Source organism: Ptychodera flava, chromosome 6 (assembly GCF_041260155.1).
Source record: "Ptychodera flava strain L36383 chromosome 6, AS_Pfla_20210202, whole genome shotgun sequence".
NCBI classification, from domain to species: domain Eukaryota; kingdom Metazoa; phylum Hemichordata; class Enteropneusta; family Ptychoderidae; genus Ptychodera; species Ptychodera flava.
In genome coordinates, this window is record NC_091933.1 from 22,902,251 (window position 1) to 22,929,308 (window position 27,058).

A 27,058-nucleotide genomic window follows, 5' to 3' on the forward strand; every position below is an offset into this window, starting at 1 on the left:
CATAGTGATCACAGAAGTAATGGTGATGTCGGGGAGAGACTTTGTAATTTTACCATATCGGAGAAGCTACTTCAAAATTTTACCTAATGATGGGGACTTAAAAAATACAGGTCTTAAAACAAAATCACCTGCACTCCCTCCTTATTGTTTTGTGAATGCGAAACAAATCAAATTTGTGTCTCCCACACATCTATTAATGATATAAAAAAGTCATTACCGCCATTATAGAGGACGCCTGGTGAATTCTCGTGACTTTGAACCCAAGCGATACTACAATGATCGTTAAAGGTTATTAAAAACCAGGCCAGAAAAACAAATAATCTATAAAATCAAGAAGGGACATATCGAAACCCCTGATTTCATAATATACGGCATGCACTGTATGCCTAAAATAAGTAACCGTGAACTGCTAGCAGTACTTTTATGTATAGACATGTTGATTGTCAGGTCTTCATCGATACAACCATATGCTTCAAAAAGTTTGTTGAGGGTCTATGATACAACTCAATAATCGAGACACGCAAAGACACGCACACCCACATACACACTCGGGAAGTTTGCTGTTTGTCAAACGTGACACTTGAAAGAAAGAAACATACGCGGCAAACTTATTATTTGGTGTTCTTTATTGTATTGACACTAGAAAATACCTGTGATTGCTTTTAAATTGTTTTTATAATACAAACACTTGGTATTGGAGAATTGAGTCTTCATCTATGCGATGTTATCGCTTTCTATTGAGTCCATACTTTTGCCCCTATGTTGCGGTTGATGTGTGAGTACCACTTACATGTACGTTAGCCATATCATATGTAATACTGTAACATTGAGTTGAAAAAAAAACTTAGCCATTATACACTATTTAACATTGTGTGTAATAATCAGCCATGTCAACGTGCACATGTGATAGATACAGGATAGCCATTTTATCTTGTTTACATTACACAACTTATATCCATGTTATATATTCTGTTTTTCTTAGTGTAAAAAACTTAGCCATATATTGGGTATTTCAATAGCAATGAGCCATGTCAACGTGTGAGGTCAATTCAGGAAACAATTAGCCATATCATCTGATTTACATATAAAAAGTTGGCCATGTTATATATTGTATTTTACTCAGTCTACAAAACTCTGCAATTGATTGTGAGTTTTGATATAGTCGGAAATTTAGTCACTTCATCTTTTCAGTAAATACAGTGTTATGATTGGTTATAACAAGACTGTTATTTGGTCAACTGGTGTACTTGAAGCTCAACGGATAGTATTCATACGAAAGCATGTCCAGTCTCTAGTTTTCTGTGATTCATATATCAGCATGTATGTGAAAAGTAACGTTCTGACATTATCGGATAATTTACATGACCATCGTTTGATCAGCATCTTTTGTATACGATTTCTATCCGTGTGTTTCATCAAAGACAGTAGAAGCGAGATCTTCAACTATCATACATGTTGACAGATTGTGTTCAAAAACTGATATATAGGTATAGAATCTGAACAGAATTTTTGGAAAGTGTGGTGTATAGTTACAACCCACCCCTTCCAAACAAACAAAAACCGGACCGGTATTATTTTGTGTTATATCTGCTATCCCCAACATTAAATGAAGTCAAAATCAAGGTAATGGATGACCAGCAAAAGAAACAATTACGTAATTATGATGTCATTCCATCAGCGTTTCAAATGCTGTTGGATTTCAGAATATTTTGATTGCAATTGACATGAGTAAAATCGTTCGTGAACTTAACAGAAGGTAGCAAAGGAGACAAACGTGAAGTTAAATCATGACATTAAACTTGACAGCTTCCTTGAAAGATAATGCTTCTGGAAGGAACTAGAAATTTTATCGAATGCAATTCAAGAGGATGAAGATATAGTAACCACTATAAACCAGAAATATATCACTACAAGAGTGTTGATTGTCTAATGACTCTCATTTGTTGCGTAGCGTTTAGGAGGACATCTGACGCTCGTAGTTGTCGATGAATGGCTTCACGGCAGCCCACACCTGAAAGAAAACACATGTCATGTCAATTATTGATTTATTTAAGTTCAGCAAATCCATTCACCCATATCCCTTAAGAACCTCACATACTTGCTATATATTCAGTTTATAAACTGAATCACAATAAATGAGATCTCGAACGGAGCTGTTTCGACCGTGACATCTTACTGTTGACTGGGGAAGATCAACTACATACACTCAGTGCGAAACTTATACATGTGATATGTTATGTGTGAAACGCTATCCGTGAAATACTTGTAATTGAGTATTTTAATTTCACATTCCGGTGGTATAGGTGAGTAAATGTTTTCCTTGAGAGTTTACATGTGGTGTCGTAACAGCACTGAAGCAGCTCTCACAGAGACTGCTCTAAAATGAATGGGTTCCCTATAGCTTGAGTTGGGCTGCTTTAACTTGATACGGCTTTCAAACATCGAAAGCTCTACCATGTGGCCTGCCCTTATGATTTAACACTCACTTTCACTTTCATTTTTACTATAACTGTTCAATTATATTTCTGTCTGTTTTCTTCTTCTGTAGGTTGATTTATGTAATTGATAAAATCTTAGAAGACTTTCAACATTCTAATGTCTTTCTGTGTTTTCTAATACTACACCAATTATATTCAAGCCACTCGCATCAGACTAGCTTTGTGGGGAGGGTGATCATACTAGTGCTTGGAACATTGCACTACCCTGATCAATTGTATAGGGCTAACGTAACATTCTCGGGTTTTAACACTATTAAATGTAAGTGAATCCATGCTCCATGTTACCTTTTCTTCGCGGAGCAGTTCGGTGACTGCTTCAATATCCGGAGCCATAAAGCGATCTTTATCCCATGGTCTGAAGAAAAAATAAGAGTAAACTGTTAAAAAATACTTCAGGATAACCATGTGATGCACGCTAACAGAAGTGAGAGGGTCACAAACGCTTTGAAAAATGTTAAATGCGTATGGACTGCAGGTGAACTTAAAGATAAAAACAAAATATCTTGTTCTGAACCAAAACTAATTGTCGAAAATGCCAGGCGTTCATTTTGTCAACAAAGCGTACATGTCACATCTGTGCTATATTAGCTGGTGTTGTTTGAATGATGAATTCTTGTCCGGACTAAAATATATTTGTCAACAACAACAGTCAATATTGGACACATTGTGTCATGTTAAGAAGGTCAATGCTCTGCATTTGCCCATGTTTCTGGGTTTAACATAGTTTTGCGACAGTTCTTAACGTCAGCTCCCCGGGATTATTGCAACATTGAGTCGATTCGTGACTCAGATATGGCAGTCTCTATCAGAAACATATGCTTACATGTATTTCACAACGGATCTGTCATTAAATAATCAACAGAACCAATAAACAGTATTGCGACACATTCTAAAGTGTTGACAGCTTAGAATAGTTCCATATATTACCTGGCTACAGAGCGGACCAGCTCGTACACTTTTTCTAGCGGCTCCGTGGCTTTCAGTGGATTCCGAAATTCTTTCCCTTGGCAGGCTGCCAACAGTTCGATGGCCAGGACTGTAACAAATCAAATTTGCAAGTATATTTTACAAACATACTCTTTCAAGAAGTAAACTTTTAAAAAGTAACAAGTGGTGCATGGAAGGAGTGTTTGTGTTTGATTCACATTCACAATGAGTTCAGAGGGGAGAGTGTACGGGGGTCATAGTTTTAACTGATTACAAAGCACCACAAAGATTTATGTTATCCTGTAATACACAAGTAAAGATAACCAAACGTTGTCCGTCACCCACATATTTCACAGGAATTTCATCTTCCCAAGGAGGTCGGAGTTGGAAGCAAACTTACCTTGTTCGACATGTTCAACCACTGTCAACGCCTTTCTTGCTGCAAATCCACCCATGGACACGTGGTCTTCAGTGCCAGCACTGGTCGACAGCGAATCCACGGACGATGGATGTGTCAGGACTTTGTTCTCAGAAACTGGGGACAAATCATACCACGAGTTGTTCACAAGTAAAAGGGGCTACAAAAGGTGCGTGTCAGGGTCAACCTGGGGTCAACTGAAGCAGATGTCGTTAATCACAGTTATTGACAGCGATGTTTCAGGCAACATCAGCAGAAATAGTTGGCTATCGCACCGTAAAACTATCGCACTGTGCACCCTGCACAGTAAAACAGAAAACATAACTACATCGTCATTAAGGTAGTATTCGTCTCGAAATCGAAAGTCTTTAACTTTTGCTCAAACTTGCCAAAGGGAAACTTTCAACCAATCTCTTTCAAAATCAAGAATAACCTTAAATTTACTGATATTTAAATTTCATAATGGCCGCCATCCCTGTGTCAACTCTATGGAGAAAAACTAAATATTCGATTTTCACAAAAACTGACCAATAAAAAGCTTTAGTTACTCCATGAGCTTGAAAATGAGCCCCAACAAGTGGTATACTAAAGTAGCATTATAAAAGTTTGAGTGTCAGATTATATCTGTCCCCGAGGCGCATTCTACCTTATAATGAGTTTCCCGATGTAATGTTGGAATTTTACCGTGAATCATCTCGTGAAAAACTAAGACGCTCTGGAAAGAAGCGTCATAAAAAGTTCACTTACCTAGACCTGCAGCAGTGCAATGCGCAATCATAAAACCAGAGTTTAAGCCTCCCTCGGCGACCAAAAATGCTGGCAGACCTTCACTGTATGCTGTAGTAAGATGTGTAAAACAAAGAAAATAGGTTCCATTTCAATGTTGTTATAGAATAGTGTTTAAATTTAGGAATCACAATACCATACCCTGTGACATATTCAGTGAATGTAGTTAATCCGAGTTAATCATGAGCAAAATAATCTCAATGAGTCAAATTGAGATATGTATGGAAACCTTTCTATGAGTTTTAGTATCTTTGACCATTGAGTTTCTTTGAAATATAAGTCAACACCCTACAAAAGCATGGAAACATTTAACACACCCATACACACCTGGATTTATAAGCCTTTCAATTCTTCTCTCACTGATGTTGGCTAGTTCGTGGACACCAATAGCTAAGTAGTCGAGAGCCTGTATTGGTGGCAAGAGCAAAGCCGTTACGTTGCATAGAAACTCTGAACCAGTCAAAGCACTCCTAGGTTCTACAAGTTGGGGAAAGCCAGCGATTTGAATTTCGAAAGTTTCGTCAAAAGAGCTTTCTGACCTAATTTTGATGATATTGCATAATAAAAAAGGCTGCACTGTAAAAATGTATTACAATATTACCAAGATCGATGTTAACATTGGTTATAAAGCTTTCGCATAAACATACCTTAGCTGGGTACTCTCCATGGAAGTTTCCACCAGACAAGATCAAATGCCTATCTGGGAAAATCATCTGATTACACATAGTTAAAGACCCAAACGATTATCAGATTTTATAATTATTATTGTTACATGCCTGCATGAATACATGCAAAGATACATCTTTTTTGACATACATACATACATACATACATACATACATACATACATACATACATACATACATACATACATACATACAGACAGACAGACAGACAGACAGACAGACAGACAGACAGACATACATACATACATACAGACATACATACATACATACATACATACATACATACATACATACATACATACATACATACATACATACATACATACATACATACATACATACATACATACATACATACATACATACATACATACATACATACATTCATACATACATACACTTGTTTATGTGAAGAAAACTACTGAAGGGATACAGGGTTGTCTGTAGCACTGTTCGTTTCGGTCGTTAAAAGTCCGCGGACAAAATCGATGGTGTCATGCACAACTCCATGCACCTATGAGCAAAAGGAATAGTATGCGAATAAATGTAAAACGTTCAACCGTACCGTACAGCAAACGTGGAATTTGATTTTTAAGACTGTCAGCCGTTAAAGTACACACAAGTGTAACATAGACTGAAAAAATTAATTTGTTTTCATTTCTGAGGGAGTTTATTAGGAGGTCCTTATATAGGTTTATCGATTTTCCGTCATCTGCATTGCATCGGGCGACATAGATCGGTCATTGCTGATAGAAAGTCGGGCCGATGTTGTCCTCTTATAATGGAAGTTCATGTGTTAATCTTGTCGTCACTTTCTTTGATGTATGCTTTTTATAATTTCAGATATCATGACAGTATTATTTTTGCCACTTCTGAAAACGTAAATATTTATTTTGCAAATTAATGGCGGGACGGTGAAGTTGTCAGGGCAGCCCTACGTAGGTAAGGTTTCACTTTGTAAGAAAAAGTATAAGGCTAGAAGTGAGAAGTTCCTTGTCGGTCATGTAAAATGAATTAACACCCCCTTAGTGTTTGTCACTATTTTAAGGTGGTATGGTCGTTTACCTGTGGGCAGCATCTCAGTGTATAGGCATCCTGTACATGCTCTTTATGGCTCTTTGTAATCTCTGATGGATGAACTTCTGAATGGAGCAAAGCACGGAATCTGGATGCAACGGCTTGTTGTCCATTGTGTGGTCTTAGTTTGTGAATATCTGTTGTGGAGTGAGGGAAACATCACTTGACAGAAACAATGTATACTAAACAAAATTGTTTAAAATTATATTTAGACACACTCGAATCGACAATAAGATTTTACAACCTTCTGCGGGATCTCAAGAGAATTGGAAATGGAATGGCAAAGTCATTCAAATCTTCTTCTCTTTTTTTTTTTTGGGAGGGGGGGGGTACGGCGCGCCAAATGTTTCAAAAATATTTATCGATTCAGTGCAAAAATAAACTGTCTTTCTCAATTGAAATAAAAATTCGGTCTCATTAGGAAGGAAATAAGTAAGAAAAGTATAATTAAAAAACAAAAGACAGAAATGTCATTTAATACTTCATTTTAACTTGAGAAAAAATCTTTTAAGCGTAATTAGGAAATAAACAATTTTCAACGATTTGTAAAAGTCATACATCCATACTTATCGACATACATACAAGTATAATGGTTCGCGTAAAATGTGCAATTAGTGCTGATTTTACAAAAAAAGAGAAAAATATGTTATACAGTGGTATGTCCACAAAATTCACAAGAAAATCACTAAAAATCACTACTACCACTCGGAAAAAATAGTACAAAAACTAAAAACGTGAACCACATACAGAAAATAATTATAAAAGAATCAGACAAAAAAGCCATGCATACATAAAATTATTTATGTACTTAAGAAAATTAAAAAGCACTACGTCTCATAATAAACGTATTATAGATAATCAAAAATATAATATGAATCACCAGCCGCTTTGACAGTAAAGAGAGAAAATCGGTGAAAAAATTCGGCAGTGATGGCTCTAAACAAAAGTGGATCTCATCTACAATAAAATAAAATAAAATAAACGAAAAAAATAAAAAAATGCCATGAACAGAGATACAAAAAAACGCGTGAGCCTGTGGAAAGAAAAAAACAAAGGACTCGCCACAGCAAAAAAAAAAAAAAGAAAAAAAAAAGAAAAAAAAACGAGCACTCGCCACAGAAAAAAAACAACAAGCCCGAAATTAAAATTATTTTATTCAAAAAACTCATGGTTCACGTTTCCTTCCTGAATCCCTAACAGCGGGGAATCCGATCACCACATACTCCAATGTTTGACGAAATATTAATTGAGCATTTCAGTGATAACGTGACATCTTGAAACCTAGCTCTGTTTGGCTGGGCCCTGCTCTACTTGAAACCATACTTGATGAAATGAAGTGGGCAATATCACCTTAAGAACGTCCAAGTTAACAGTGAATAGTTCCAGAGAGTCAAGTTAACTGAGCCAATTTCAGGCAGTCCACAGTTCAGATCACGAGCGAACCCATGACCCTTCATAGCAACATTGCGAACGCGGTATGGCAGGGAGCTCAATGCAGGCCTTCCACCGAGCCGCACTGTCATCGCCTTTTGGCCTACATGATTTCTACACAGTTTTATACGTGTGGTTCGATACATCGGGTTCAAATACCATGATAATAAACCACCTCGTTGTTTGCCAATTCCTCGTCTATCCTCAAAGATCACCCAAATCATGATAAAATGAATAGTTTTGAAGAAATCTGCCGCGTGTTGAGAGAACGTCCATCGTTTTCCGTGTTCGACAAGACGAGCGACGCAACTGTAAAAGCCTTACGACTATGAGTATGGCGAGAGTGTCCGGCCTTCGCAACGCCAGACACTCTCACTATACTCGCAGGGCTAGACCGGCACATACACGACATGTCGATCCCCATTGCAGAAATCTTTATATCCACACAGTCCAATATTATGGAGCTACGATATTTGTGCAGTAGTCTATACATAGCTCTGGGTGACAGGGCAGGGATGTGAGTTACCGGCGTTATACGGCCTGGTCGTATAACGCCGGTGTTATACGGCCTGGCCGTATCCGGTAACTCACAGCCCGGCCCTGCCACCCAGAGCTACAGTATACAGAGAAATAGCGGCTGCTTGATCAGTGTTTGTCAAGTCGGGCGAGTTCGCGTTCTACATGTAGGCCCTACTAGTGAAAACTAAACGTTGCCTCGAATTTATTAAAACGGAGTGTTTCAGCCCGAGTATTTTTGCCTTTGCCACACTCCGTTCAGAGGCTAAACCCACGGGATACGTGTGTGGTTCGATACATAGCGGCCGCTGCTAGCTCTGCATGGCAGGGCTGTGTGTTACCGGCGTTATACGGGAGGCTGTATCACGCCGGTAACACACAGCCCTGCCATGCAGAACTAGAGCGCTGCGTGGTATCATGGATGTTAAAACATCCATGGTGGTATGCAATTTTACTATGCATACCCACACGGCGGCCGCTGTGTATCGAACCACACGTAACTGTGGGCTAGCGGCAAGCCATCGTTTTGTTGGGGTTTGGGCACAGACTGTCTATGGTTTGGGAGAGGCGGCCCTACCTACACTTTACAGCGAGGGGATCGCTGGTTGCCGACGTGTATGCCTACTGTACTAGCGACGGGACCGCCGGCCGCTGGCTTACCACCTCGAGTGGACATTGGAGCGAGGGGACCGCTGGCAGCCGACGAACCACCAAGGTGTTTTGTCCACTTTTAACCAAAACTGGTAACTGTTTAATATAGAATGGGACGTGTCGGTAACTTGGACGTCCATGAGATGATATTGAAGACTAGAAGCTGAGAGTTATCGCTGAAATACCCCAAATATCTTGTCCAACATCCGAGTGTGATGATCCATAACCCTCTGGCAATAAACTGTAACAATCATGACGTTAACAATTATTCAATTTTCATGTTGTGCTTTTTCTGCGGGGTATCCCACTCTGTTTTCTTTTCTCGAAGGGGCCTCTTTTTTTTTCTACAGAGTTTTTTTTTTTGGTAACCTCGTTTTTTTTTGTAACCTCGCTTTGGTTTTTTTCCCAAGCTGACCTCGTTTTGGTTTCTTTCAGCCTCAACGCCGGCGCGATCTCGGTCGACTTTTCAATTGTGATTCTCTTTCTTTTTTAGTCAGACCTGATGGTGGTTCGTTTTGTTTTTTGGTAGTAGTGCAAGTACTATTTGCGGTTTTGTTTTTAATCATTTCAATATTTTGTGTGTGTGTGTGCTTGATTTTTTTTTTCTTTTTTTCCCTTATAATCAGCATTCATTGCACCTTTATATCAAATACACGTGTATGTGTACGTCAATAAGTATGGGAGTGTGGTATTTCCAAATTTTTGAAAAGTTTATCTTCTCATTACGGTTTAAAGAATATTTTACAATTAAGCATTACATAACATTCTGCCATTTTTTGCAATAATACTTTTCTCGTTTATTTTCTTCCGTAATTCCATCGAATTTTTATTTCAATCAAGAAAGACGGTTGCACGTCACCTTTATCTGTACAGACACATTCAAATATTTAATGACACGTATTTTCAAATGAATGCTATTTTTATGAAAAGGTACATTAATAAAATGCGATGATATGGACGAAAGAACTTTTTTCTTTATTATTCATACACGTTTAAGACTTTTTTTAGAAAGAAAATTTGACAGTTTATTTTTACTCTATGACGATAAATATTTTTGAAACATTTGGCGCGCCGTAGTGGGGGCTTTGTTTGCACTGCCCGGTACCGGTAAACAAACGTCACTCGAGATGTCGCCAGCTTCTTCCAACAAATAAACAGTATTTAATGTTTGGTCAGTGGTTCCGTTTTTTTCTGAAACATCTGCCATTCAGAAAGCTCTTGAGCGTGTTGGATGGAATGAGGATGTTTCGAGAGGTCATAAAATAGGAAGTGTACTAATCACGGTCCACTGTGTATAACTGTGTATATCAGGTGATAGTAGCTTACCGCTGTCAAAGGCTTTGTTTGTTCCTTCCAGTACCTCCAAGGTCATGGCTGCTATGACGTCAGCCTGTCTTGCGATAGCAGCAGCTTTCTCCAACGCTGATCATTAGAAGTAAAATTTAAATTGCTAAATATAATTTTACCAAATCGATAATTTGAAGGAGTTGAAACGCTCGTTGACATTATAAATACACACGTATGCCCGTATACGTTTATGATTTTGCGTGATTGTCGGTATGTATGTATGTATGTCGGTATGTATGTATGTATGTATGTATGTATGTATGTATGTATGTATGTATGTATGTATGTATGTATGTATGTATGTATGTATGTATGAACTTGCGGTTTACTTGATCAATTCTTTGCTTACCAAGAACTCCAATGGAAGTGATGAGCTGAGTACCATTTATCAGAGCTAATCCCTGCAACAGATTGAAAAGTCAAGAACTAAATGCCTAACTGCGTGTTGTGTGTTAGAAAATGTTATAAGATTGAGCTCTATTCCCGGACTCTCAAAGTTAACAATTTATGACCTTACCTCTTTAGGACCCAATGTGATCGGTTCAAGTCCATGATGGCTTAGCACCTGAGAGAGAGAGAGAGAGAGAGAGAGAGAGAGAGAGAGAGAGAGAGAGAGAGAGAGAGAGAGAGAGTAAATTTATCATCAGCGTAAGAATTGTCATAATTATTATCATGATTTACATGTTTATTTATTTAGAAATGTATTCCGGAAGACGTTATCGATTATGCACAATCAGGAAATTAAAATAAAAAACAGAGAGGGTCCTAACTTCTTGCTGAATGTTTGTTCTGAAAAGCGTTTTTTTATGCGACAGATTCTTCCGTTCAGTGTGCATGAATACAACGGTAACGTATTCATACTTGCAGAACCCTCCAGATAGAAAGACAGCCCGTTTTCAAAAATATTGGTATACATTGTACATGTTGTTTCCGAGTCGTCAAGGTATAAACTCACATTGCCACTCAATTGTTTGACATAAGACTATTACTACTTTCTAGGCTCTTAGAGAAAAGTACATTAGGCGAGAAAAAAAATTATCTGTTCAACGGGCCCGACCGACCCATATTTGGACCACTCCACATTTTTCTTTTTTTCCCCCGAAATCTTTACGAATCTGAAGCGGAGATTTTATTCAGTGAACATCTGCCTGTAAGATGAATTACCTTCACATTTTCGATGACATTGACTTGAGTGAGATTGATACAGGCAATGATTTGAAGAGTAAAGGTGGAAGCGCATCACAAACATTTGGTCAAGGTGAAGGGCAGGGATAATACGCCATGGAAAATAAACTATTACGCCACGTGTTCCATATAGCTTAGACACTCTGCACTGTATTGTTTCACCGGCGTTTATTTCACGTCCGAGTGGTTGTACAGTCTATATTTTCTAGTGTTCCTATTTTCAGTGTTCCTTGAAAATTCTTTATTGTTCTTTGAGTCATCACTTGTTCCGATTTTCGTCATGGCTTTCTCCTATCGATTTCGCTCCCTCGCTCGACGACGTCACCCCGGACATCCCCAGGGCTGACCCGTCAGTTTCTGAGTCGCGAGTTTTGGTTTGAATGCACCGTGCTCATATGGCTGGTGGCACCAACACAGAAATTAGCTCCCTTAGATTCAGGTGCCACCAACGAAGCTGTTCGTGCAAAAAGGTGTTCATGCGAAGTTTTCAGCGGGCGGGCAGATTTCAAAACTAATCAGCGGGCGGGGAGAAAATATTGATATTTACTGTGGGCGGGGAAGAAAGAAATTTCATTACTTTCAGCGGGCGGGGAGAACATTTTTGACAGTGGGCACCGGAAAATACGTAGAGGGAGGGGAAAGCGGCGTGCTTAATAGAACCTAACTTAGAGGGGAGCAATGTTCCAAGGTATACTGCTAACTGCTTGCATGGTTTTGTGTTGATCTGGGTTGCCTTGTGGGCATCTAGTTGGCAATGGGGAACTTCAGTAGTGGGGAGAGGGCAGCAGGGAGCTTAAATTGTTGTGGGGAGTGGGGAGCGGGCAGACTGTAGATACCGGAGGGCAGTGGGCATCAAAATTCAGTGGGAGGTCACATTTTCAATGTATACCAGTGGGAGGGCAGTTACGAACAGCTCTCACTTTCCCCTCCAAATTTTAGGTCAGGGTCAAAAATAAGAAAACTCGGTATATCAGCTTTCAAAACAGGTTTTGTGATGATTTTGAGAAAATCATGAAATTTACCAGTTGGCGGAACCTGTAGATTGAACTGTAGAAGTGAAGGCAAAGAAGCTGTTGTGAGACAACCAACCCATGTCAACAAAAAATTGAAAAAATCATGAACGTACTAAACAACATATCCAGTATATGTTATGTGACTAAGAAAAAGCATGAAACACACAAAAAGTGTTTATATTATATGTTCTGTTTAAGGAAAACCAAAAAAAAAAAAAAAAATCAAAAAAAAAAAAAAAAATCCGACCTACCTACCCAACTTTCAAGTCATCCCGCCCGTTGAACAGCTTTTTTTTTTTTTTGGCCTTAAGGCCAAAAAAAAAAAAAAAGCTGTTCAACGGGCGGGATGACTTGAAAGTTGGGTAGGTAGGTCGGATTTTTTTTTTTTTTTTTTTTTTTTTTTTTTTTTTTTTTGGTTTTCCTTAAACAGAACATATAATATAAACACTTTTTGTGTGTTTCATGCTTTTTCTTAGTCACATAACATATACTGGATATGTTGTTTAGTACGTTCATGATTTTTTCAATTTTTTGTTGACATGGGTTGGTTGTCTCACAACAGCTTCTTTGCCTTCACTTCTACAGTTCAATCTACAGGTTCCGCCAACTGGTAAATTTCATGATTTTCCCCAAATCATCACAAAACCTGTTTTGAAAAGCTGATATACCGATTTTTCTTATTTTTGACCCTGACCTAAAATTTGGAGGGGAAAGTGAGAGCTGTTCGTAACTGCCCTCCCACTGGTATACATTGAAAATGTGCCCTCCCACTGAATTTTGATGCCCACTGCCCTCCGGTATCTACAGTCTGCCCGCTCCCCACTCCCACAACAATTTAAGCTCCCCGCTGCCCTCTCCCACTACTGAAATCCCCCATTGCCAACTAGATGCCCACTAGGCAACCCAGATCAACACAAAACCATGCAAGCAGTTAGCAGTATACCTTGGAACATTGCTCCCCTCTATAAAGTTAGGTTCTATTAAGCACGCCGCTTTCCCGTCCCTCTACGTATTTTCCGGTGCCCACTGTCAAAAATGTTCTCCCCGCCCGCTGAAAGTAATGAAATTTCTTTCTTCCCCGCCCACAGTAAATATCAATATTTTCTCCCCGCCCGCTGATTAGTTTTGAAATCTGCCCGCCCGCTGAAAACTTCGCATGAACACCTTTTTGCACGAACAGCTTCGTTGGTGGCACCTGAATCTAAGGGAGCTAATTTCTGTGTTGGTGCCACCAGCCATATGAGCACGGTGCATTCAAACCAAAACTCGCGACTCAGAAACTGACGGGTCAGCCCTGGGGATGTCCGGGGTGACGTCGTCGAGCGAGGGAGCGAAATCGATAGGAGAAAGCCATGACGAAAATCGGAACAAGTGATGACTCAAAGAACAATAAAGAATTTTCAAGGAACACTGAAAATAGGAACACTAGAAAATATAGACTGTACAACCACTCGGACGTGAAATAAACGCCGGTGAAACAATACAGTGCAGAGTGTCTAAGCTATATGGAACACGTGGCGTAATAGTTTATTTTCCATGGCGTATTATCCCTGCCCTTCACCTTGACCAAATGTTTGTGATGCGCTTCCACCTTTACTCTTCAAATCATTGCCTGTATCAATCTCACTCAAGTCAATGTCATCGAAAATGTGAAGGTAATTCATCTTACAGGCAGATGTTCACTGAATAAAATCTCCGCTTCAGATTCGTAAAGATTTCGGGAAAAAAAAAAAGAAAAATGTGGAGTGGTCCAAATATGGGTCGGTCGGGCCCGTTGAACAGATAATTTTTTTTTTCTCGCCTAATAAGCATTTATCTATTTTTCTGTGTTGCCGCGTACAGTGCGTTCATTTGTTGTTTTCGTCCTGGGGGAAACACACAATACAGCACAGCTATCTTTCCTTAAATCTGTATTTATGCAAATTACGTTGGCCTGCTGACTGTTGTGTACAACAACAATGGCGTCCGACCTACCTCTTTTGCTTCTTTCAGTCCGGTTTTCGGGCTCCACATTTTGCCTTCACCCATCATACCCAATGCCAGGTGCGAAAGCGGTGCCAGGTCCCCGCTGGCACCCACGGTACCTTTCTCTGGTACGTAAGGTAGACAGGACACTGTTGGAAGGATCCAAAGACATAGTAACAAGAAATCTCAAAATTAAGTGAAGCAAAGCGGGTTTTACAAAGATAAGATAGTACCAGTGCTGTCATGTTTCTATCTACCAAAGTATACCAATTTATAATTACTGTTTGTGTGTGTTTTTTTTATTTATTGACATGGACGGTTTCTGCTATATTTTAAATGATATCTTCGCTGTTGCCAGCGCTGGCAATATTGTTTGAGATAAATGTAAAATCGCTAATTCGCTCTTTGCACTCATATCAAAGGTGCAACAAAACTGCGAAAACGGCAGAAGTAGGTCAACAGGCATTCTGAAACCACCACAAGTGATCAACGTAGAAAATAATGCCGCATGGCAATACGTACCGTTGAACGCATCAATGTATTGATGAAGCACTTTCTCTGTAATTCCACTGTGACCTTTAGCCAGGACATTGATGCGCAAAGCCATCAACATCCGGGTCTTCTGAGGAGTCAGTGGCTCCCCGACACCAGAAGAATGTGATCGAATCAGGTTTTCTTGCAGTTCACTTAAAGAGCATCAAAATAAAAATATTCACACAGTTGACGATCGATTTATTGTATTATAGTTCAATATAAATGTATGATACAGACAAACAGACATACATATATATAATATATATATATATATATATATATATATATATATATATATGTATATATATATATATATAAACAAACAATATAGGTCAAACAATGCTACTACAGGTACATGTAAGTCACATATAGTAATGGAAGTGCATATATTTAGTGTGTCTGACAATGCATTCATTTCCATAAAAGTTACCCGGTACCGGGTCTTTATAAAAGTATCATTGTATTCCAGCGCCATCAAGAGTTTTGTTTAAGCACTCATCAACACTGTACTTCAAGCTGCAGGATGTGGCATACCTTAATTTATCCGGACTAACAACGACGTTGGCGAACTTCCCGAAGCCGGTATTTATCCCATAGGCAACTGGCGGAAAAATCGAAGGAAGGGCTATCAGTCACACAACGTGTAAGCATCGCACCCGAATCGATGAGAGAAAGGTAAAAATCAAAACGAAATTTTTCACCCCAGACGACAACTAATCCGCGTCTATTGGTTTTCTCTGTGAAATACGTGATCTACCTTAATAGAAGCCCAACAAGTCAAATGGCAAAACGAACGCGAATTTAAACACACTTTTGTTTCTTCGAGGTAAAGACTTTTATCCCTATCATGTGCTTTGGAAAGTTTACATGCTTGTGGGTTCGTTAACCTTGCCTAGCTTCTAGAATATGCTGACGAGTAAATAATGTGCTGGAATCGAGCCAAATTGTTGAACGAAACAACGAAGCCATTCGTCGCATACCTATCAACCGCCCATCTCACCTGAACAACTTAATCTATTTAAGGTAGAACGCGCCTCGGGGACAGATATTCGGACTCTCAAACTTTTACAATTCTTTTCTGATAATATACTACTTGTGGGGAGAACTTTTACTGGCTTAGTTTTTCGAAATTCGAATTTTTTTTTTCTCCATAGAGTTAACACAGGAATGGAGGCCATTTTGGATTTTAAATATCGGTAAATTTTGAGTTATTTGTTTCTCTAGTACCAAAATTTGCACGGTGACCCCCGATTTTTATTTATGACTTTGAAAGATAATGGCTAAAAGATTCCTTAAGGAAAGTTTGAGCAAAAAGTCTTTCACTTTCGAGGCGCGAACTACCTTAATGTATCGAGTCAACAAAAGTGGGAAACAGTTACAACTAAACTACAAAACAAAACACAGAGAACAAGGTTGATGTCGTTGTTTTCTTTTTTTTGTCACAAAAGTGGGAAATTTCAGTCATCCAAAATTTTTAGATTTTGTCCGTATAGCTGTTGCCGATAACCGACTGATAATCATGGTTAAAAGTTAACGCGATCTGTCTGACCCACTTGTCTGTGTGCGTTTCTGTCGGTACACGCAACCACTGCATGAACTGGTTTCGGGGATCATGAAATCAAGTGGTTGAAATAATCAAGTGGTTGAAATCAAGGGGGTTAAATAATCACCTCGCTTCGCTCGTTGATTATTTCCCGCCAAATATGCTAATGTTCACCCAAGAGGTCTTATATCCGCAACGAAATACCCTCGCTTGCCGTTTATAACCTCTAAAGCATGCTTGATCAGCATATTCTTTTAGTCAACGGCCGACGGGGTAAGGACGTTTTATCCAGATTAATGTTTAATAGTACCATTGCAACACGCCATGGTTTTGACGTCACAAAAATTTAGAGACTGAATATGTACCACCGCAAGGTACTAAACTAACTCTAAATCCACGTGAAACAAAATAGAATCTATGGAAGTGCAGAAATTCTCTTTTCAATACTCCTTATTTACATATCATATAAAAGCAAAGTATTCAGATTTCCGAGATTCGAAAATCACACAAGCTTGCTTCAAGAACGTCCGCTTCCGTGACTGTACGTCCTATAAATTTGCCTTTTTTCGGCATCAATCGTGCATGTATATATTGAATCGTTCTATAAAACGCAGGACGTTTTGAAATTTTGATAATGCCAGGTGGTGCTCCAAGGTCGTCACCGTATCACCGTTATATATTAAAGTGTACTATATGGTCAGATATAATTATATTGCCATACTCTATGGAGTTGCTATCAAATTTACACTCCTGGAATTTGTGAGGTTTTGAGTTTGTTGGCCATACCACAACAGGTCACAGATGTGATTAAGGTATTTCGTGCCTCGAAATTGAAAGATTTAAACCTTAGCTCAAATTTTCCTCAAGCAAACTTTCAACCATCATCTTTCAAAATCAAGAATAAAAATCGGGGTCACCGTGCAAATTTTGGTACTAGAGAAACAAATTGCCAAGTATTTACCGATATTTGAATTTCAAAACTGCCGCCATCTATATATTATCTCTATGGGGAAATAAAATTCACGATTTTCACTAAACAAAGCCGGTGAAAACTTGATCACTCCATAAGCTCCAAAATGAGCCCCAACAAGTGGTAGGCAAAAAGAATCTAGTAAAAGTTGGAGAGTCTGAATATTTGTCCCCCAGGCGCAGTCTACCTTAAATCGCATCTGAAATTTTAGAAGTCGATTCATGAATTCCCAGATCAGCAAAATTTATGCGATGCATAATCATTTTAAAATTAAGATTACCCTTTCCTTCACGGATTATGGAGTCCAAATGTTCCCTGGCGCTTTTCACTTTCTTCCATGATGAATCAGCGACCTAGAATGGGGCACGACAGTACAAAAATTCAATTGCGACAGGATTATACCAGTATATTGGTTTAAGTTAGCAAAAGTCATCTATTTAGGTTAGAAAATCCATTAAGAGTTAATAGTAGCACACCTGGCAGTCTGAATGCTGGGGGTGTAATTTGAACAGCGCCCTCAGAAAAATAGCCTCGTTTTCATTTCAAAACAAAGGTCGCAGTAGTACGCAGGGGTCACACAAGCATGGGTCGCGTAAACATGCCTACATTCACGCTATACCGCGGACCTGAGTGAATGTTATAGGTAATATGTGTTTTTTAGGAATTTGTTTCTGATATAAACAGTTTGTCATGTAAAAATAAACCTACCTTCAAAAGATTGTCGATGTGTATACTGAGTAGTTTCTGTTGCATAACACGATTTGGGTCTGTCTATGAAGGAGAAACGGGGCTAGTAAATGGTCTTTCGGGTCTTGAACACCGATCAAATTTCAGCAGTATCTTTTTCAGTAACAATTGATTGTGTATACCAATTTTTAAGTTCACAGAGCTATTTTACTGGAAATGGTGCACTTTTCAATAGACCCTTGGCGAAACTTCGTCTAAAAATTTCACCTATGAATGCCGTTTTCTAGTACTTGTTACAGTGGGCATTATACATTCACCACAGATTAGATGGCCTCTACAAACGAGAATAATTTTATGTTAACTACAACTACAGTTCTTTTGGTATATTTTTTTCTCAGAATTTTAGAATTTATAAATTGTTTTATGTATCTTGAAGTCTGTTTCTATATATATAGGAAAATGAGAGCAACTTTACACATCGTTTTCTACCTTTGATAGTGATGCGGTATATTGATTCGATCAATGTGGTTTAATGATATGGAGAAACATGGCGAGACACCGGTGAATCGATAGTGCTTTGACCTGGTCATGTGATCTGGGTCCCCGGGAAAGAACCGGTTATGTGTTGGAGTTATTTATCCCACATGTTAATTTGATAGTAGCGATTGTTCATCAAATAGAGATGCTGTATGGTCATGGATGTAAAAAATCTATTTTTTACATCCATGGTATGGTTATGTTGTGGTCTGAACTTTGAGTGGTTTGTTGGTCGGACCATTCGTGTTCATTTTTATCCTCGTGCTTGATTTGTGCCTGAATGAGGATGTCTCTTAAGTTTTTATTCCTTTGTATGCTATGATAGGTTTTTCTGGAAAAACTTTGACCAGTGTTTGATCGGCTTCTATTATTTTCCAATTTTTTGTTAGACATTGTTTGATTTGCCTGGTTTGATGAATGGACTGAAGGTCGTTGTGAAACCAGTTTTGTTCTTATGTCATATTCCTCTTATCTTTATCGGTGAGGTATCGTCGATGGTTGGTGAGATGTTAAACATCTTTCTTTATACGAGATATATCTTTTTTTTCTATAATCTTGTTGTTGAAGTTTGCGTGTGAGAAAGTTGACCTTTTCAATGAAGTCCATGTCGTTGTTGCATGTGCAAGCATATCGGAGAAGTTCACCTTTAATGAAGCCTTTGAAAGTGCCGCTCGGGTGACACGAATTTCTCAATAAATATTGGAACGTGTCGGTTGGTTTTGTGTTGGTTAAATTAAAAGAAAATTAATAAGTTCTGAATTCAATATACTGCAAAGACAACAGCTTTATTCTAAATAAACCTGAAGTTTGATCAATACTTAAGCCTCAGAGACTTGACTGCAACAAACTGAGACAAATCAGACACGGAAATTACGTCAAAAAAGTTAAAAGTGAACAACCATGAGGTCACATGCACAAGTTTTTCTATGGGAAGCCCCGGCTGGAAGCTTCGAAGCCATCCTCGGACTGTGATGACCCTGAAAAAAAAGAGGAAAATAATTAAAAACAACTGTGACACGAATTTTACGTATTACAACCTAAAAGTGTCACTTGATGATAGTTTCCACCAAAAAAGTAACATTTGACCTAAAAATACGCACATTTTGGGGCTTTATTTCACTATGAGCGTATGCGAGTACACAGTGTACGTGTAAACGTACAGTACACTAATGTTGATTTGGCGCCATATTGGATTTTAGCGGCAAAACACAGCGGCGAACTTTGCCGCCCAACATCAAATTCCTGGCATGAACAGACAAAATTCTGCGGTAAAAAGCTAATTTATAGTATAATTCCACGAACTATGCTTGATTTTGGGCCTTAATTTCATGCTACCGTAGTTGGTACAGCAACACAAGTCCGCGCTCGACATATAACATCGTACTATGAAAAATCGCTGAAATCGCAAAATTCATTCTAATTTTTCAAACAGAGCCCCGAAAAGTCACTTACCTTCTCAGAAAATCCAATTGAAGAGATGAAGTTGGTCTCCAATGATAATTATCGGCGAAAAAATGACGATTTGGGAGCGACTGAAAAACTGTGTTAGCCAGCCAACGGTCACAGTGTAGACTGAGTTGCTGAGTGCCGTTCGAAAGGAAATGGCATTTGCATATGCAAATTGCACCCCTAGCGTTCAGACTGTGGGGCGCATTCTTACCTTAATTTTGTACTTTCCTGAACCAAGTTTGACCAGATCGCCAGTTGTCAGGGAATTGCCATCAAGGATTATGACCTGTAAAAAGACAAAAAAACTTTGTTGTCTTATTTTTTATACAAATAAACTGTTACAGGAAGCCAGATCAGGCATACAAGCGGACCTAAAATATGCAACACACCACAGGTGGTCATTGATTACAAGCAGCTCCGCTGTAAGGCATTGCCCATAATTCTATGCAGCAAATACTGCTGACGAAGAAGGGTAGACTTATAATTACAAAATGTCATATTGGAAGCAAACTGCGTGCGCATGCATTTCATTTGAAAATCTTGGATTAAAAGATGTTTCATAAAGTAATAAGCTTATTGGAAGTAGGAAATGATCAAATTTGTGTGCACTACACAGTGATATAGAGGACGCAATTCAGCACCGTTGAATATCCGTTATTTTGAATGTTTAATAGCTGAGGGTGTGTGTGAAATGATAGAAGAGTTGATCATGAGTTTATACAATATAAAAATTCAATTGTCAAACGAAAAAACGTTGCGTGTGGAGTTGACATAAATAGAGATGCAATCAGCAACATTGCATATGAGTCAGAAAGGCCGCCTTAACTTTGAACCATGAATATCAGGAATAGAGAAATCCCATCTGAGAACGTTAGTGCAATTTTGAACTACAATTACGAATTATTAACTCACAGTCTATCTGAATGCTAATAAATTTTCTGCAAATGTAAAATTACCTTCATAGAGGAAATAAAGATTTTTGAAGGGAGAAAGAAATGACATAGACCTTACACAAGTTCATCATGTATACACCAAAACAATAATGTGTTCAATGTGGACAGGATGCAGATGGTACATAATATCAATTTAGAGTCATGTCATCCATATTTGAAGGCCAGATTAAGGTCTCCACCTCTTGTAGGAAATATAACTTGACAACAAATGGTGCGATCGATTATAATTTACGAGCTAACGTCATTAACGAAAGCGTGTATAACCATTTGAAGTTTAAAACAAATTGCAGTAGCTCATTTTGGCCAAACAAAATAAATTGTGCTAGTCCGATAACATGGTTTTCAAAATAAGGGTAGGTAGGTCGGTAGGGATTTTTTTCAAAATATTTCTATTTTTAAATACGCATTTTTAAGGGGTTCAAACCCTGCAGCTGCTAACAGTTCCATCATCAGATTGGATCACTGGTTGACGTGTATGTTTGAAACTGAACTGGCTGAATCATAATTCTTTTGACAGCAACTTTTACAGTCCGGTTTCAGACCTGCTTGTCTTCGGTGGTGCAAACTGCTGCTATCAGAACTTGAAATTCATCAACGGTTTTCTTGGCTCTCGTAATTCCTCAACTTTTGCAGTCGCTCAAAATAAATATAAAAATCATGGTCACTGAGTAAATGTATTGCACCTTGAAGTTCATTGTAGCGTTGCCAACTTGGATATTTATCTGCTGGACTTCCAACCACGGTCCAGCCGCAATAAAAGCAAATTGAACTCGAGTGGACTATGTTTTACAATGAGAAAAACCTTGGTCGTTTTCCTCAAGAATTTGATCGAAAGTTCGTTTCCGATTTACAGCAGACAACGACGACCTTGACGCGATCGCATTTGCCAAACGTACGTAGTGCAGTGCACGTTGTGCTTATCGCTGGCCGCCATATTGTTTGTAACGTATATGCAACGATGAATGACGTCATAGGTTTCGCGCTAGTTCTCACGCGGTTTTCTCTTTATTTCTCGCCTGCGTGATTTTGCGGTTTTTTTCTTTCTTTTTTTCACACCCGCGTCTACATAGCTCTAAAAAGTCTAGGATCGGAGAATTAAAAATAGGATAGGTCGGGTTATCGAACAGCACAATTATTTTTGCTTGGCCTTAGAAAAAAATTCAAAATTTTGATTGAATGTGCGACGACACCAACTTAGTCATTCCAATAATATTAGGTCCACCACTTAACGATAGCAAGTATCTAAATCTCACATATTTTAAACGCTTTGTGACATTCCGTTGGTAACGACCACTTGTAGCTTGTACAGTTCCTTCTGATCTTTGGTAACCTTTTTACATAACAAACTTTACAAACCATTCGAAAAAAGTTGAAGGTTTCGCTATTAGTTTGCAGGGGTGAATAACCAAGTAATCTAGCTGTGAGCTCATACTTAATGAAAACCTTGAATAAGTGGGTTGATCTCAACTTAAACGTCCTTTATTAATAAATTACTACAGGTGTTGATACGATCTCCACGCTGTTTAGGTAAGCTACACGGACTTTGACACAATTTAACCGCCTCTTAAATAGATAGGAGTATAATTGGTTGCTGTTGAAACTGTCTGTGTCTATTTATCAAAAGAACATATCGCTTGAACGACTATCAGTCGTAACTTTGCGATTACAGCAAATGCCATTCATTCACTTCTTTTTTTGTCAGTTCAAATGTACAAAGACATTTACCATAAACACGTTTTGTCTGTGCGTAAAACAGACGAGCTGTCATGATAGACAGCAAGCTGGATAGATAGACAGTAATGGCCGATACTACATGTTGAAGGAAGGGAGGGAGAGATTGATTCCCAACCCATGTTCCCTCCGAGTTGTAAAAGATCCTCGTGGTTTGGCTGCTGAAGAGGTCAAAATTTTCTTGCCAGAACCTGAACTTCGATTTTTCCGCATACGTGATTCATCGTCATGACCTCATGAAAATGATAAAACCAAATTTTCTTCAATGCTAACCGACATCAATGTGCTTCGATGTTCAGCTTTTACTGCGGTAAGTCGCATTTAAACTTCAGTTTATTGAAATCTTAACCGAAGGCAATAGGGCGACAAGATGTACAGTTCATCTACAGTTCATATGTGGTACGTGATAGCATACAGTGCATTTGCACTAACGGAGTTGGCGGTGACTCGTGTTGCATGTACGATATGTTTGTCAATCGCAAGTTGTCCTTTCGTCTTCCTGATGGGTACAGTGCACAATTATGGCATCTGTTTTCTTTCGGGGTGTATTTGTTTTTAAATATTTTATAGCCATGATCGAATCGGATATGTTAGGCACTACACTAGTACAGCGCTTTCACGATTTTCCATCAGTGATTATTTTGAACGACTGCTTGCAAACAGAGGAGAAAGGTGAATTTTCCAAGGTTATTCCCGCTAAAAGTTTCAAATTTTAAGTTTCAAGTAATATACTCGGTCGTAAAGTTTACAATGAAACACTAACAAATTCAATTTGGGAAAAGAATAGATTTTGTTTATATTTTTCTCATCAAGGAATATTTCTGAATGGAAGAAGAAACCAACTGCAGGCCTTGTTATCATTACGTACTTTGTCTTCCACTTCCCTTACGTATGAGAACAAATAAATGATTCAATATCTAATGATTACCTTTCGACCAATCATTGACCAGCTTATAGCTTATTATTTATATGACGGTATTGAATACAAAGAATACATCACTGTATCCTTCTTTCACTTTCTATTTTAAGCAAGTCTTACGGCAATAATTACAAACTGCATTCCATCTCTCTGGAACCCATCTGTCCGAAGAAACAGATAAGATAATGAAGAATGTATCGTGTAGAGAGTTGACAATAGCACTTTCTACCGTTTCATTTTCTTTGCTGTTTTATCTCTTTTCACAATGAAACAACTGATTTATACGCGCTTTCGTTACTGAATGAAGCAATACTGGTCACTTTTTCTGATACGTTGTTGGGCACTCCATTCATATATTTTTCTTTTGCTAATTTCTTTTGAGAATATGTTGGCTCTCGGTGACAAAGTTATACCTCTCTGTAATGTTTCCAAATAAGTGTCGGAATAAAAATGATGGGCAGTACTAAAAGCCGAACGACCTCTGTCAGAGTGCGCATGTTTGTTGCGCGGTTGGGCTGCGTTGGCCTTTATCTTTATAACAGAAAATCTGTCGCCAACTTTATAGGTTCTTGGCAAAATGTTCTGTCCTTGCTGTGTTCACAACTATATGTTTCTGGGGTTGTTTAATCGTCCATGTCTTCATTGCGCAGAGGAACGTTACTCGGAGCATCGTGTTACTATATTGTAGATGCTGGAAAAAGATTGGCGCGATCGATGGCGTCGCTCTACACGACTAGGTAAGTCGTATGCATCCTCGATCGCAATACACTCCGTACGCCGTAGCTCACTGTAGGTGAAACGGAACGAGCTTGGGTGTTTGCTTAAACAAGAGACAGCCATATTGATTCTGAAATACGACTCAGTGTTTCTATTTGCAGTTGCTAAGAAAGCGCCCGGGGCGAGACAAGCGCGAGAAAAGACGAGACATGATTGTAATATCTCTCGACATGCTCATGGAATCAAAGTATATTTTATCATGCGAGTAATGTAGGACAAGTACATACTTTCTTGTTTTCCCTCCACAAAAAATACGCTTATTTATACGAACGCCAAATCTTGAATTCAAAGTTTCTTCAAATTAAAATTCAGACAACAAAAGGTGCCGTGAATTTCATTTAATGAAATGGTCGGAAAACTTGATAGGATCTGTTTAACGCATACTGTTAAATTTAAGACTCCCTTTGCAGTCAGTTTTTTCGATGCTGTACATATGTTCTACTGGTTGTCGGAGAGTTGAAAGCAACACCGCTGACCAAGCTTATTTTGTTTTCGACCGTGCTTTTAATTTATGGCAATGATGAAGGGAAAAGCAGTTCATATCTTTGTAATTGACACTAAAAATAGGTGAAAAAATTAACTGATCGAAGAGTCCAAAAGGAAGGCATTTAAATTTCAAAATTTCGCTTCCGGTAGCCCTATGTACGAATTTTTGGCGACATCAAGAAATATTCAATTTCTTCAAATAGCTAGCTGAGTTTGCTATCATGCGAAAAATTCGCTAGCATACAGTTAAACACGAAATAAAATTTAATATTCAAAAATCTTACCTGCTCGTCTGCCATGCTTGATTAAAGGCTCTCACTCCACTCCAAAGTCTAAAACGCTTAAGATACAAGTTTATGAGAAGTGTTTTAGTTTAGTGTACTTTTTTTTCGTTTTTTTCTCAAAAATGTTCAATCGATCACGCGGTTAATTACCATTGCATTCTGTTCAGTACTAACGTTCAGAAACACTTCAAATCATAATAAACAATCGCAACAATCTGACGGATTGAGAATAAAGGAAAATATATAATTTAACATACTCAAATTTTGTCCGATTTAACTCTTAGTATGGTCGCTCCAAATTTGCCGTGTTCCGCGGCTTCGAAAAACACTTTTATACATATCGAAGTCGGCTTACTCCGGCACCCCCGGAAAGGTTTTTTGTTTGTTTGTTTTTTTTGTCGTATTTTTTGCAAAGACAAAGTTTTACAGACCACGCCTCTTTTGTTAAAATAGCGACGTCAGTTAACAGCTCTTCATTATTCGTTTCGGTATTACAATCAGTTCTGAAGAATGAATGATATCGCACATTAGAGCGATGGCGTCCAAGGCATCTCGATTCTGCTGATTCAGCAACAAACAGCACAGGTTCACGCTCAAAATAAAATGGCGACGTTCCCACGTTAAACATGTACGAGCAAAACTACGGGCACTTTGCCTAAGAGATCGATCTCCCACACAGCCTCTAATATTTCACCTACCCTCTCAATATTCTTGCTTGATAAATATTGGCTGTAAATAGTCTTTGGCTCACAGGGACCAAGGCTTATTCGTTAATTGCTGTTTACAGAACAATGGGCATTTTTTTTGCGCTTCGGTAGCACTTGGAGGTTTTCCACATTCCTCTGTATATTCAACATCCTGATTACGTTCAAGCATTTCTCATTCATGTACAGAGAATATTCAAAACACCTACCAGATCGAAGAATGTTCTTTTCGTCAGTTCCATTAAACACAAACGGGAAAAGTGGGTTACCCTACACACTGCAAGGTTTGCTTTTCTTACGGCAGTTTTGCTCGTCGGCCATCTTGTCGTGTACAGCCATCATAGCGAACGGCGTTAGTATTAATTTTAGGAATGGCCGGGAATTTTATTTTACGACGTGCTGAAGAGGGACAAATCAGTTTTTACAGGCAACGTTAATAACAGCAGGTCGTGTTATGGAATTCTGAAAGCAAAAAATATTTGAGGTAGTATGCGCTTTGAAAGTGAGCGACTTAAATTCTTGACAAACTTTCAGTAAGTAAACTTTCAAATAATCTCTTTCAAAACCAAGAATAAAATTCAGTGATAACAAGGCAAATTTTGGTGCCAGAGAAACAAATTACCTTATATTTACAGACAGTTAAAATTCAAAATGGCCTCCATATCCATGTGTTAACAAAATGGGAAAAATTGACTTTTCACAAAATTAGATGGTCACATTTTATTCATCGTAAGAGCTTCAAAATGAGTCCCACATTTATATTTCACAAATTGAGAGCCCGTATAACTGTCCCCCTTAATCCCTTATTAAGCGGCACAAAATGTATGAACATTTGTAAATTAACCGTTAAGTGTTCTATTGCCAAGGTAAGGTAAATGTTTCGTGAGTTGGACCTTTTCAAATTAGGAAAGGTTTCTTTTATGAATAGGAAGTGATGACTTTTGTCAGCTTCGAAATGACAGTCACCGTAAGTGCCAATAGCTG

General features: G+C 38.5%; 1 protein-coding gene and 1 long non-coding RNA gene across 2 annotated transcripts; both read right to left on the minus strand.

Moving 5' to 3' along the window:
- Positions 1–612: 612 nt before the first annotated feature.
- LOC139135188 (histidine ammonia-lyase-like) lies at positions 613–25,676 on the minus strand. The gene is made up of 19 exons (XM_070702458.1): positions 25,628–25,676; positions 25,371–25,426; positions 20,432–20,506; positions 17,828–17,900; positions 15,569–15,635; positions 15,023–15,186; positions 14,510–14,649; positions 10,855–10,902; positions 10,687–10,738; positions 10,317–10,412; positions 6,381–6,529; positions 5,749–5,829; positions 5,277–5,342; positions 4,957–5,035; positions 4,591–4,680; positions 3,826–3,960; positions 3,426–3,534; positions 2,784–2,853; positions 613–2,011 (listed from the first exon to the last, which is right to left on the minus strand). The coding sequence occupies exons 2-19, from the start codon at positions 25,383–25,385 to the stop codon at positions 1,955–1,957; spliced, it is 1,566 nt and encodes a 521-aa protein (XP_070558559.1). The 5' UTR covers positions 25,386–25,426; positions 25,628–25,676; the 3' UTR covers positions 613–1,954.
- On the minus strand, positions 19,538–20,341 carry LOC139135192 (uncharacterized). The gene is made up of 2 exons (XR_011552947.1): positions 20,224–20,341; positions 19,538–19,748 (listed from the first exon to the last, which is right to left on the minus strand). It is a non-coding gene; the product is annotated as an uncharacterized lncRNA (long non-coding RNA).
- Positions 25,677–27,058: the final 1,382 nt, after the last annotated feature.

Excerpts from the sequence above, each read along its gene's own strand:
- LOC139135188 (XM_070702458.1), bottom strand. Across the intron at positions 6,530-10,316 it reads AAACAAAGCCTTTGACAGCG|ATATTCACAAACTAAGACCA; the intron begins GTAAGCTACTAT and ends ACTCCACAACAG. Across the intron at positions 5,343-5,748 it reads ACAGTGCTACAGACAACCCT|ATGATTTTCCCAGATAGGCA; the intron begins GTATCCCTTCAG and ends ATGTGTAATCAG.